Source organism: Amblyraja radiata, chromosome 28 (assembly GCF_010909765.2).
Source record: "Amblyraja radiata isolate CabotCenter1 chromosome 28, sAmbRad1.1.pri, whole genome shotgun sequence".
Classification (NCBI taxonomy): Eukaryota; Metazoa; Chordata; class Chondrichthyes; order Rajiformes; family Rajidae; genus Amblyraja; species Amblyraja radiata.
This window is the reverse complement of record NC_045983.1, coordinates 29982478-29996155: the sequence shown is the minus strand read 5'-3', so window position 1 is coordinate 29996155 and position 13678 is coordinate 29982478. Positions and strand designations below refer to the sequence as shown.

General features: G+C 41.4%; 1 protein-coding gene across 6 annotated transcripts in view; it reads left to right on the top strand.

Moving 5' to 3' along the window:
• The first annotated feature begins 3211 nt into the window (after positions 1-3211).
• The window catches only part of rabgef1 (RAB guanine nucleotide exchange factor 1), a 31232-nt gene continuing 20765 nt past the window's right edge, over positions 3212-13678 (top strand). For 2 of the 6 annotated variants that reach the window (XM_033046190.1, XM_033046189.1), the window contains exons 1-3: positions 3252-3413; positions 9086-9268; positions 13125-13282. In XM_033046190.1, the coding sequence (XP_032902081.1) occupies positions 9090-9268; positions 13125-13282 (337 nt within the window). In that variant the 5' untranslated portion in view covers positions 3252-3413; positions 9086-9089. Of the gene's footprint in view, positions 3414-3623; positions 3759-7403; positions 7422-9085; positions 9269-13124; positions 13283-13678 lie in introns of those variants that run through there. The other 4 variants (XM_033046194.1, XM_033046193.1, XM_033046191.1 and 1 more) reach the window with 4 other exon arrangements.

Here is a 13678-nt window from a genome sequence, read left to right as displayed (position 1 = left end):
AATTTGGTCTTGTGATATTATGTGTAAATGCAGAGCAGTTTACGCAATAGTATATTGACTCAACTGCAGTTACCCAATGGAAACTTCCTGGTTCTCAGACAAAATCTCAGGAAGAGAAGGAAGTACATGAAGCTGTCAATGTAAAATACTTACAAAACAGCAACTTAACCTTGCACTGAACGCCTTGCACTAAACGTTATTCCCGTATCATGTATCTATACACTGTAATGGCTTGATCAGAGTCATGGAATACAAAATCAGAGATGTAATGCTGAGGCTCTGTAAGGCGTTGTTCAGGCCGCATTTAGAGTACTGTGAACAAATTTGGGCCCCATGTCCGAGGAAGGAAGTGCTGGCGCTGGAGAGGGTCCAGAGGAGGTTTACAAGAATGTTCCCAGGAATGAGTAGGTTAACATATGATGAGCTTTTGACAGCACTGGGCCTGTACTCGCTGGAGTTCAGAAGGCTTACATAATTCTGGGTTTTATCAATAGGTACATGGAGTTTAAAATCGGGTAATCAACAATGAACCTTTACTGAAAATAGAGATTCAAGGAACTGCAGATGTTTAGTTACAAAAAAAGAACACAAAGTGCTGGAGTAACTCAGCAGGTCAGGCAGCCTCTCTGGAGAACATGGATTGGTGACATTTCCGGTTAGATCCTTTCTTCCAAACTTTATATAACAACGACACATTCTTGACGTTAGAAAGGTCCAGAACAAATAACAAAAATAGTTCCTGGATTGAGGGACCAGAGTAACTGGGATAGATTAGAGAGGCTGGGACCGTTTCATTAGAGAAGAGAAAACATTGATACGTATGAAAAATGATGAGGGGTCTGGGTACAGTAAGATGGCATTAGAGCGTAGCGATTCTTTACACGCTGGTCCCAGGTGAGCAGCTACAGTCATCCAATACAATCGCTCCACTCTTTTACGTATTGTACTAGTGCAGGGCTTGAACATAATAATAATAATAATAATAATAACTTTATTTATAAAGCACTTTAAACAACTGCAGTTGCCACAAAGTGCTGTACATGAGAACTCATGAACAAAAAGCTATTACAAACAATTAAAAACCATTAAAAACCGTAAAACGAAGGACTATAAAAAACACACTAAAAATTAAAAGACATTAAAAGCACTAAAAACAGGAACATGTTCATGTACACTGCCAACCCCTACTGTGCAGTGTCTACCATTCAGTGGTGGCCAGTGCTCTGTTTTTTGCTGTGGCCTGTTGGGGAGATGGCGCCCGTATAGCGGATAAAAACAGACTGGACAAGCTAATCAGGAAGGCCGGCTCAGTGGTCGGGGCTGAGCAACGAACGGTCCAGCAGGTGGCAGAGGTCAGAACTCTGAACAAACTAGGTTCTATAATGACCAACCCCACTCACCCACTCCATGCCCTGAAGGTGATCAAGAGCAGCATCTTCAGTCAGAGGCTGATTGCACCAATGTGCAAAACTGAGAGACATAGGAAGTCCTGTTTACCAGCTGCTATAATGCGCATAAATAACTGCACTTTTTTTTTAAATTAATTGTATTTTAACTTGTATTTTAACTTGTATTTTAACTTGTTAAGTATGGAAGCCATTTGAGGAAATGTGTGGTGTTATGTCTGTCTTGAAGCTATCGTGGCACTGTAATTTCCTGTAAAGGATTATTAAAGGTATAATCAATCAATCAACATGGTGCCGAGCTGAACTGATCTCATCTGCCTGCATGTAATCCATATCCCTCTTCTGCATCTCCATGTGCAGATCTAAAAGCCTCTTAAATGCTCCTATTGTACCTGCCCCCACCATCACCTCTGGCAATACCTTCCAGGCCAACACCACCCTGTGTAAAATACTTGCCCCGTACATCTTCATTAAACTTTTCCCCTACGCCTTATAGCTATGGTATAAGGGAAAATGTTCTTGCACAGCATGTGGTTGGAATGTGGAGTGCACAGTGTGCAGGTGTTGTACAGATGGATATCAGTCTGAAGAAGGGTCTCATCCAGAAACGTCACCTATTCCTTTTCCCCAGGGATGCTGCCTGACGTTTCGGGTCAAGGCCCTTCAGGCGAAAGATACAGACGGCGATATAGAGAGATATTGAACAAATGAATGAAAGATATGCAAAAAACTAACGATGATGAAGGAAACTGTCCATTGTTGGCCGTGGGCTAGTGATAACGAGTTACAGACAATGCAGTGATGTCCAAATATGCTCTGAACTACGTAGACTTACTTGGTTTTGTCTTTTTGCACTATTATTGTCTGTTGTCTGTATTGTTTTTATGCATATGTATGTGTGTTTATATATATATATACATACACATACTTAACTTTTATTCTCATTTATTATATTGTTTACAGAGTACTATGTTTACATATTCTGTTGTGCTGCTGCAAGTAAGAATTTAATTGTTCCATCTGGGACATGTGACAATAAAACACTCTGGGCCTCTTGCTCTGGTATCTTTACTCTGGACCAGGGGTGGGGAACCTTTTCAGGTCGGAATGCCGCATTAAGTTAGCTGTAATCTAATAAGGCTGCATCCAAGAAACTGCAATTAGATATACTTCAAAATGTACAATATTTTGTTAAAATAGCCCTTATGACTTACAAATGTTTTAATTGTGGCCGTCAGTCAGGGAGGTTTATTTCGTTGAATCTTCTTTTACTCTTTGGTGTTTTAAATAGGTTCATTTTAAGTTTAAAATAAAAATAATAAAAGATGAACAAAAACATATTAATAGAAATAAAAGGATTTGTCTACATAATTTGGATTCATTCAAAAGGCCGCGCCGCCCCCCCCACCCCTGCACTCTGGACTCTCGAAGCAACGCCACTTTGGATACACAAAAATGCTGGAGAAACTCAGCGGGTGCAGCAGCATCTATGGAGCGAAGGAAATAGGCAACGTTTTGGGCCGAAACCCTTCTTCAGACTTCTATTCTCTTCGCTCCATAGATGCTGCTGCACCCGCTGAGTTTCTCCAGCATTTTTGTCTACCTTCGATTTTCCAGCATCTGCAGTTCCTTCCAAAGATCCTAGAGGAGCTAGGAATCTTTGGTTCCTTCTTAGCCACTTTGGATTCCTTGGACTACAACTCCCATTGGCCACTGCGCTACAACACGTGATCTCGCGCCCTGGGAGAGGCGGCAGCAGCAGCAGCAACAACAAGGTGACGCGTTGCGTCACTGCGCCGCTCTGTGCGTGTAGCGCGGTGACGCCATGACGCCGGGCGGGTTGCCGACGGGGGACGGCGGGCGGGCGGAGCCGAGCGGCAGTTGAAGGAGACGGGACGAGACGAGACAGCGGGGGGTCGATCGATTGATCGATCTGATCTGACGGCCGAGGTGCGAGCGGACGGGACGGGACGGGACGGGACGAGCCGGGCGCGGCGAGTTCTCCAGGTGATTGATGGATGGATGGATGGCGTCCGGCCCAAAGGGCAGCGTCGCTGTGAGGCGGGGGTGTCGCCGACTGACAGGCCCAGGGCCTGGCGGGGGGCAGCGGGGAGACCCGGGCAATCAAACCCCAGGGCCCGGGCGTCTAGCAGTGGGGAGACCAGGGCCAGGTGTCAGGCCCCAGGGCCCGGGCATTGCCAGCTTGGGACCTGGCACCCAGCAGTGTTTGTTTCTGTTTCTGTCGCTGGCTCTGCAGGGAGGGTGTGCCGTGAAAGCCGGGTCCGCCCTTGGGCTGGTTGGCTGGTAAACAGTGAGAGCTAGACCTGGAGCGAAAGGTCGCACTGGAAGCGGGTAGGAAAGATAGGGGTGCCCTCTTACCCCTGTCTGAGAGGTACCCTCCAGACCCACGCCCCCATTCCCCCTGTCTTTCCCACGCTAATAATACAGGTGCATGGAGACGGAAGAGCAAGTTCTGGGAAATCCAGTGGCACTTTTATTGTGTAAATACGCTATTATCCTCAGGTGCTATCCCAAGTTCGATGGAAGGTCATCGTACATTGTTGTGCTCTGACTTTGAGTCAAAAAATATCATGGGTTAGTAGAATATCAAAAAATATCATGTCTGAAAAAGGGTTTCTGCCCGAAACGTTGCATATTTCCTTCGCTCCATAGATGCTGCCTCACCCACTGAGTTTCTCCAGCATTTTTGTCCACCATGGGTTAGTAATCCAGGTTCACATTCATCTGAAGTACCAGTTGAGTGCTGTATTCTGGAATGAAGCATTAAACTGTTCTGTTTTCTGAAGACTACATACACTGTTTGAATCGAGAAATTATTCTGGCGATTAAGTGCAGTTTAGCCAATGTTGTCCGAATAACATCATTTGGTTGTATTCTCATTACTGCCGTTTTTTGTGTCTCAAACTGGATGTTGCTTTTCCCTGTATTGCAGACGAGGCGACACTTCAAGAGTAAATGGCGAAGCACTTTTTTAATGTTTCAAAGTTATGAAAGCAGTCTGTATGTAGATGTTATTTGTCCCACTTTAGGTGAAAATATTGCATATAAATTCTTTCTTCCTCAGTTTATAAAAACATTGTGAAACACTTTATGATATTTCTGTAAAGTGTTGTCCGTTTTTCTCACTTTTTTATTTCTAATGATGCCTGCTTCACGTGCAAAGTTTACAGTTTAAAAATACTGTACACTTCTCTACCCTGTTTTTTTAAACAAATTTTTGAGTATTGTTCTAATGCTGCCAAGTTAATTGCTAATAATAAGGATTTTTGTTTGAGGTTATGATATATGAGTATATCAGTTGATAAGAAAATGTTTCAAACACATTGCAGGTCTGGACATCTGAAGTAGAAGATATTGGAAGGTCTGACAGGGTTTGTGTAGTGATAAATAGGTGATTATTTTGGGTTACTTATAGAACTTGGGAAACGTTAGTGCAAAACCATGCTCTGATATGCAAGAATGAGCATGGTGATAAATGGGTCTTCATCAGATTGGCAGCATGTTATTAGCAGGGTGCCGGAGGGGTCACTGCTGTGGTTCCTGCAGTTAATTATCATTATTAATGATTTAAATAGGCGATGAAGCATACTTTAAATTAATTGACTCTATAAAGTATGATGTCAATATGAATTGTGAAGAGAATGAGAAGAATAGACAGTGAGGTTAAGTGAGTAGTTCAAGGTACAAAATGAACTATAATGTGGGAGTTTATTCAGCAACGCTTGCCTCCTGATATTCAGTTTGGATTTTGCCTGGATCACTTATCCTCGGATTTTATTCCAGCATTGATCCAAACAAGGTGAAACAAATCTAAATCATAGTAGCAGGTTATAGTAAAATTGACTGCCTTTGACACCACTATCACAGGATCTGGCTACAGAAATGTAACTAAATTTATATTTTAACGTGAGCCAGAGACATATCCCAGAAAATGAAACGAAACTGGTGGTAAGAAGGATTGGGTTACTTTTGCAGATAAAGATAGCCAGATAGTTATCATGAATGGAAACAAGCGGACTCTGGTAGTTGGCTGTCACTCCTTTGATATTGTGACAAATCATACTTGATTAGTTGATCAATGGCATAATTGTAAATGTCATTTGATAAATGTCAGCATTTTAATAGAAGAACCAAGAAAATCATTACTGCTTATGACAGATCTAAAATGAATGTTGGGTCACATGCAACTTTATCAGTCTATTTTTATCTTGACATTCAACATTAATCTGCTATCTACATGTAATATGTGGTCAGATGACTGATTTATTGTTTACATTTTTGGACTGCAGATCTTATCCATAAAATTGGAACCTTCCTGCTTTCTTTTTCCACAGTGAAGATGTTGCTTCTGGTCTAGTGCTTTTGTGAAGGAAAATGCTGAGATCTCTCTGGCATTATGTAATGCTGATGTTTAAATGTTTTGATGGCAAGGCCATAAAAATCTTCATAATGCTTTCACAATTCCAACAAGCATTTCAGTTTTATTTTATTGTTGCAGATTTCAGGTTTATCTTGGTTAATATAGACCAATACATGGGCTTATAGAATACAATAAGTAACTGTCTAAATTTTGCTCAATTACCTTTTTAGGTGGAGTTACAAAAACCCACCGCTCTTTCGTGATTATAAATTTCTATAACATCTTTTGCCTTGATGTGAAACATAGAAACATGTGTGCTGTTATTGACCTATTTCAGAAAAACTACAGGAAAAATTGATTTGCTTTCTTTACTGCTCACTTTATCGCGGACAGGATTCTTTACATTTTCACAGATTTGCCGGAATTCGCTCAGCTGCCTTCATAAATGTGCGCCCCTGGAAAATATTTTCAGAAATTAATCACCTTGATGCAGGGCAAATTTAATCTAACACAGTTGGCAGATAATCAATGGGATTAGATTGGCCTCTATCTTTGCATATCATTGATGGGTATAGGTTTATTATTGTCGCGTGTACTGAGGTACAGTGAAAAGCTTTGTTTCGCATACTATCCAAACTGATCAGATATACCAAACATAAATACAATTTAAGTTAAACTCAAGTATAATAGATAGAGCAAAGGGGAAGATACTTTAAAATATAGTTCTCAGCATTATACTGCATCAGTTCCATAGACAATGTCTGCAATGGAGTAAATATGTATCAGACAGTCAGTCACTAGCTTATTTGATATCAATTTTCAACTTATCCTGTGGCTGAATATCCAAATTGTGCAAACCTGGATTCACTTAAGGATTTTGTTTTCACTCAATTGTAACTTTTCCCACCTAACTCCCATTGAATTTAGGATGAGGTTTAATAACGTTATTAACTTGGAGTATTTGGCCCATTTTTGGTTCCCAAACTTAGCATCAAATGTCCAGTAAAATGAAGAGGAGAGAATCAAATGGGGATAATTAAATTTGAATCACTGAATTTGGGGATAGACTTGGAGAGTTAAGTAGAAATATACTTCTGGGTTGAGATTTAAGATTTTTTAATGGTGGAATTTCATAAAATTATTGTGAAAAGTGATGGTAGCATTAGAAGCCTTTATGAATAAATCTATAGACATATTAGATGTTGATAAGTAAAGTTGCTGCTCTTTGAGATTTTATTGCTGGATGTGATACAGCTTTTACAAAATTCCAATGTTTTGTGATCACTGAAGAATTTTATCACATGATTGAGTGTGTGAGTCATTAAACACACAAAGGTTCATGATGAATAAGTACTGCTTTAAAAGAAAAGGAACTTAACAGAGCTTTCCTCAAATTTCTATTTTAGCATGCAATAAAAGATTTTTACTGTACCTCGGTAAATGTGACAATAAACTAAACTGTATTTTCTGCTTTGACTTTTCTTTGGTATTGACATTACTTATATTTCATTTAGTTGTCTCTTCACCCATTTCCTGTCAGGCAGAAGATACAAAAGCTTGAAAGCACACACCACCAGATTTGGAACAGCTCCTTCCCTGCTGTTATCACACTCTGGACCTCTCATAAACTGAAGGTGTAATCCTGATCTACCATTGTGACCATTGTGGCCATTGCACTTTAAAAAAATTGAATGCAGTCAATGTAGGACGTTTAGCTGTCATTTTGTAAATAGCCTCCACATGAATCTGAAAATGAAGAGACAATCTGTTTAAATTATGTTGATTAATGGATGAACATCAGACAGAACCATGGGAATAACTGGGTTATTTTTGATTCATGTTATCTTTAAATCTGCCCAAGATTACGGGTAAAGATTCAATTTAATGTTCCACTTGAAAGGTGGCATCTCTGACAAGCAACTGTTCCGTTAGTACTAAATAGGGTACCATAAATTCAAATGATTATACTTTTCTCAGGAGCATGACTTGACGCTACAATCCCCTCATGGTGAGAGTCCTGCTTTGTAACCACAGTTCGCAATCTGGGCAGAAAAATTGGATAGGAAACCAAAGATCACACAAGCCATTACTGCTTGATCAATTTAAAAGAATATATGAGCTTCTCTTTTTTTTTTAACATAGATCGGGTGAGGGATTCTGGGCATGTTTCTTTAATCATCTTTTTGCGTGTAATTGTACGTTACCGTTAGCATCTGAGTTTGCCCACAGCTTTGAAGAGCTAATTTGAACTTTTACACTTATGCTCAAGACTATCATGAGAGCATTAAGCATTTTGTGTCACATTTAGTTTTATTTACATATTAACAGTGGGTGGGAATGCATTTGAATATTTTGGAATATTCCAAATCAAAAGGAGACGTGTTAGAATAAATAACCTTTTTCATTTCAGATAGCGGAGTCAAGGGATATGGGGAGAAGGCAGGAACGGGGTACTGATTGTGAATGATCAGCCATGATCACATTGAATGGCGGTGCTGGCTCGAGGGGCCGAATGGCTTATTGTCTATTGCCTATTGTCAATGTGGCCTGGGAAGTATTTATCTTGTATGCATCAGATCTTGTCCCAGACCTGAGCTACATCATGAATGTTTTTCCATTTTGCTTTACCTCCTCTTGTTTTTTCATCCTGAATAATAGCAGTGGGTGGGAGGTGGAAGCCATGATAAATCTCCATTGATTGGTGAATTAAGATGGGCCAAATAACCTTCACCATCACCAGTTATCATTGAAGGCTATTTACACTGTAATATCTACATCAATATAAATAAATAGAATTGCTTTTCAGATGCTGGGAATAGTTTGAACAATTTGTGCGAGGAGTGTCATGAATTAACCCAAATTAATTTGACATCTCCACCATTACAGTTGTATCTGGTATACAGTGGTTATTGAAAGATCTAAAATTAAATTTGTCCAGTAGATCAGTTTGATAATCTATGTTAGCGATGACCCAGATATCAACCTTAAGAGTGAGAGCCAGCAGTGCATACTCGATGAATATTCTGTTGCTAGCTTACTACAGCAGAGGTGAGGGGGGACTATTTGAACCTTTCACTAATTTTCTCTGAACAAATTAAACCAAGTTTATCACTTACCACATTAAAATTATTTTGCAGTCAAACGATTCACAATATTAATTTAATAGAGAGGAAGTTTGCATAAATTTTTTTTTTTTAAACCGGATTTCTGTTGCTATTTTATGCATGACTGGATAATTTTCCTTTCAAGATTTAAGCCACAATTTAACTTTACCAAAATCTTGTTTGTCTCCCAATAGAAAAATGAGTTTGAAATCGGAGCGTAGAGGAATCCATGTGGACCAATCAGAGCTACTATGTAAGAAAGGTTGTGGTTACTATGGAAATCCTGCCTGGCAAGGATTCTGTTCCAAGTGCTGGAGAGAAGAGTACAGTAAAGCGAGACAGCGACAAATTCAAGAAGATTGGGAGCTTGCAGAACGGTAATATAATAATAATAATAATAATAATAATAATAAATATTTTATTGATCCCCTCAGGGAAATTCAGATGTCCAGAAGTCCCCAACCAACAAACCCACAGATTCAAAACGAACGCAGACAGAAAATACATAGTATACAATGTGGACACTACCTGAGAGCAATAAATATTTAAAAAGACCAATAATTAACAATTAAAAATTGCAAAATGCATCCCCCTACAGCCTAGCGGTCCGAATTATAAAATCTAATGGCTGCAGGGGTGAAGGATCTCCTGAACCGCTCCGTTCTACAGGGCAGGGAGAGGAGCCGGTTGTTGTTCCGAGTGCTCTTTTGACTCTCCAGAATTACATGGAGGGGATGCCCGGGGTTTTTCAGGATGACCTGCACCTTGTGCCTCATACGCCTCTCAAGCACATCCGTCCCAGAGTCTACTCTCCCCTCCAGCACTGAGCTAGCTCGTTTGACCAGCTTCTTGTTGTTTTTTGCACTAATGCTGTTGCCCCAGCAGACAACAGCGTAGAAAATAACACTTGCAACCACAGTGTTGTAAAAACATGTGCAGCATATCATTACACACATTGAAGGATTTGAGCCTTCTGAGGAAAAAGAGTGCTCTGGCCTTTTTTGTAGAGGGAGTCAGAGTTGACAGACCAGTCCAGTTTGTTATCAAGGTGCACTCCAAGGTATTTATATGTCTGCACCACCTCAATATCAGCCCCTGCAGCGTTGACCGGCTGAAGGGGGAGCTTGGACCTGCCAAAGTTAACCACCATCTCTTTAGTCTTAGTTGTGTTCAGAATGAGACAGTTCTCTTCACTCCAGGCACAAAAGGAACTGGTCAAGTTCCTGTATTCCTCCTCCTGCCCGTTCCTTACACATGCCACAATCGCTGTATCATCTGAATATTTCTGTACGTGGCATGTGTCAGACTTATAGTTAAAGTCTGCTGTATACAGGGTGAAGAGGAACGGGGCCAGAACCGTTCCCTGTGGGGCTCCAACATTGCACACCACTGTGCCAGAGACACTGTCCCTCAGCTTGACAAACTGTGGTCGACCCGTCAGGTAGTCGTATATCCAGGAGATAAATGTGGAATCCACCCCCATCTTCTTAAGCTTGTCATTCAGAATCAGGGGTTGGATGGTGTTGAACGCACTTGAGAAGTCGAAGAACATAATCCTCACATAGCCACCGGGTTTGTCCAAAAAGGAGTAGATCCGGTGCAGCATGTAGAGGACTGCGTCATCCACCCCAATGTTCTCCTGGTATGCAAACTGTAGTGGGTTGAGTGCGTGCTGGACTTGTGGTCTCAGGAGACGAATGAGTAGTCGCTCCATTGTTTTCATGATATGGGATGTAAGGGCCACCGGTCTGTAGTCGTTGATCTCGGTCGGCCGCCCTGCTTTGGGAACCGGCACGAGACATGATGTTTTCCACAGACCTGATACCCTCCCTGACTGGAGGCTCAGGTTGAAAATGGTCTGGAGCGGCTCCGCCAGCTGAGCCGCACAGTCTTTTAGTAGCCTGGGACATACACCATCAGGGCCAGCTGCTTTACCAGGGCGCAATCTCCTCAGCTCAGCTCTCACCTCGTCCGCCGTGAAGAACAGTTGAGGAGATGCCGGCATAGGAGGTGCTGCAGCTGTGGTGTTGGGGGGGCTGCCTCGTGGAGGTGATGGTGGGGGATCAAACCTGTTATAGAACAGGTTAAACTCATTGGCCTTGTCCACGTCTCCTGACGGCTGGCTTCTCTTCTCCTTGAAGCCAGTGATGGTCTTCATTTCTCTCCACACCTCTTTGATGTTGTTGTACTGCAGTTTCTTCTCCAGCTTCCTTTTATAGTCCCCTTTTGCCTGCTTCATACTCCTTTTCAAGTGGTGCTGTACCCTCTTGATTTTTTCCCGATCACCAACCTTGAAAGCCTCCTTTTTCTCGTTTAGGAGGCTCTTGATGTTGCTTGTAATCCAAGGTTTGTTATTGGGAAAGCAACAAACAGTTCTTACTGGCACAACAACATCCCTACAGAAGTTGATGTAGTCCGTTATGCATCCAGCCATCCTGTCGATGTCCATAACACTGTTTAATTCCTGTGGCTCCATCAGTATGTCCCAGTCTGTGCATTGAAAGCAGTCCCTCAGTGATTCACTGGCCTCTGGTGTCCACTTTCTGAAAGACCGGGTGGTTGTAGGCTGTCTCAGTACACAGGGTTTGTAAGAAGGCCTTAGATAAACCAGGTTGTGATCGGATTTGCCAGGCTAAGACACTATAGGCTTCCTTGACATTGACATAGCACAAGTCCAGTGTCTTATTGTGCCTTGTGGGACAGTCAACATACTGTGAGAAGCCTGACAAGTGGGGGTTGATGTTCACATGATTGAAGTCCCCTGATAAGGCAATGAGTACGTCCGGGTGTCGGGTCTGTAATCTCGCGACAGTCTCTTGGATGACGTCACATGCGACTACAGGCTCCGCTCGAGGAGGAATGTAAACAATAATGGCGACGATGTGGGAGAACTCCCTCGGTACATAATAAGGTCTCAGTCCAACCGCCAGGAGCTCAATATCCCGACAACAGATCTTATCTTTCAGTTATGTGACCTGGATTACACCATCTATTGTTCACAAGCAGAGCAAGTCCCCCACCTTTGATCTTCCCACTCGCCTTCGGGTCTCTATCTGCTCGTACCGTAGTGAAGCCGGGGAGATCCACACAGGAATCCGGGATGATGTCCATCAGCCACGTCTCGGTAAATATACTCAGATTTGATCATTTTGTGCTTGGAATGCATGTTTGCAGACTGATAATATATATACAGATCTTTTTTAACCAAGCAACGTGAAGAGTGGTGGACCCAACACGACTCCTGCGGACCATCACTAGTCACTGGCAGCCAATCCGAAAATGCTCTCTTTATTCCAAATCTTTGCCCTCTGCCATTCAGCCAACCTTCTCTCCGTGCTAGTATCATCCCTCTAATACGGTGAGCTTTCATCTTGTTTAGCAGCCTCGCATGTGCCACTTTATCAAAGGCCATCTGAATATTCAAGAAAACAACATCCATTGACTCTCCTTTCTCTATCCTGCTACTTCCTCAACGAATTCCAATAGATTTGTTACGTGAGATCTCCCCATCACAAAATCATGCTGACTTCGGCCTTTTTTAGCATGTGCTTCTAAGTACTCGGAAACCTCATCCTTGATAATAGACTCTCAAATCTTACCACCAACAGGTCAGGCAATAACAACCTATAGTTTCCCCTCTTTTGTGATATAGTTGGCATCTTGGCCTTATTAGAGATGTTTTTGGGGATGATACATTTTCCTCTTATGTGGCTTATCCCTGGGCATACTTTTAATTATCTGTGCAATTCCATCCATGATGTGGTAGTATAACCTTTGAAACCGTGGCCGACTTCTTTATTCCTTTGGGGACCGCCTTTTGAGAATTTTCTTACTTTATCCCTCGGGCCACTCATTTAGATTGGGCAGACAATAAAAAAATAAACGATCATCAGTTTCATCTTCTCTACCTTTCTCTCCGTTATTCAGTACGGTGAATATCTTCCCCCTTTTTCACTTTGTTGGGAGTATCAGTGAATGCACATACAGACAATTCTGCCTTATATAATTTATAAAATGACTGAACAAAGCTTTGTTTAATCAAATGTGAAATGGATCTTTTTGATTGCTTTCACAAGTGCAACAATGTCTGGTGCAGGAAGAAAACTAAACTAAAAGTTGCAGAGCAACTGAAATCTCCCTTATTTTACCCAAACAATGGGTTTTATTCTGTCCTTACTGATTATTTTGTCTGTCTGTGTTGAATAGAATAATCCCCTATGGTTTCATCCACAGTTTACAGCGGGAGGAAGAAGCTGCATACGCTAGCAGTCAGGGGGCTCCGTCGCTAACTTTCTCTAAGTTTGAGGAGAAAAAAACAAATGAGACTAAAAGGAAAGTCCAGACTGTCAAAAAGTTCTTCAGCCCCTCATCCAGGGCTGCACCAAAAAAAGGTGAATACTACTTAGCTGAATAAATGTTTTAATCCTTTATTTTGCAAAGAGAAGTAATGGTTCAGCATTTCGGTCTTGAATTTACAAACTATTTCAGAATTTAATTTCTGCTATAAAGAAATTGATGCTAATATTAAAATCACAGTTGTGTAATTGTGATATTCTATTTTCTATGGGTTGATCTTGTGGCTCCATAAGGAAGGGAAAACCATTCACTTTTGTTTCAGTGCGAATCCAACTGATTTATAAGATCTTATTTTTGAACAAAGCCTCTACTGAACTGGTTCTGTAAAACAACATGGTAATAAAATAGAACTCTGAGAAAAGGAGATTCCTGTGAAAAAATATATAAAATCATCGAGCAATTGGGCCAGATTATATGTTTCTGCAATTTAG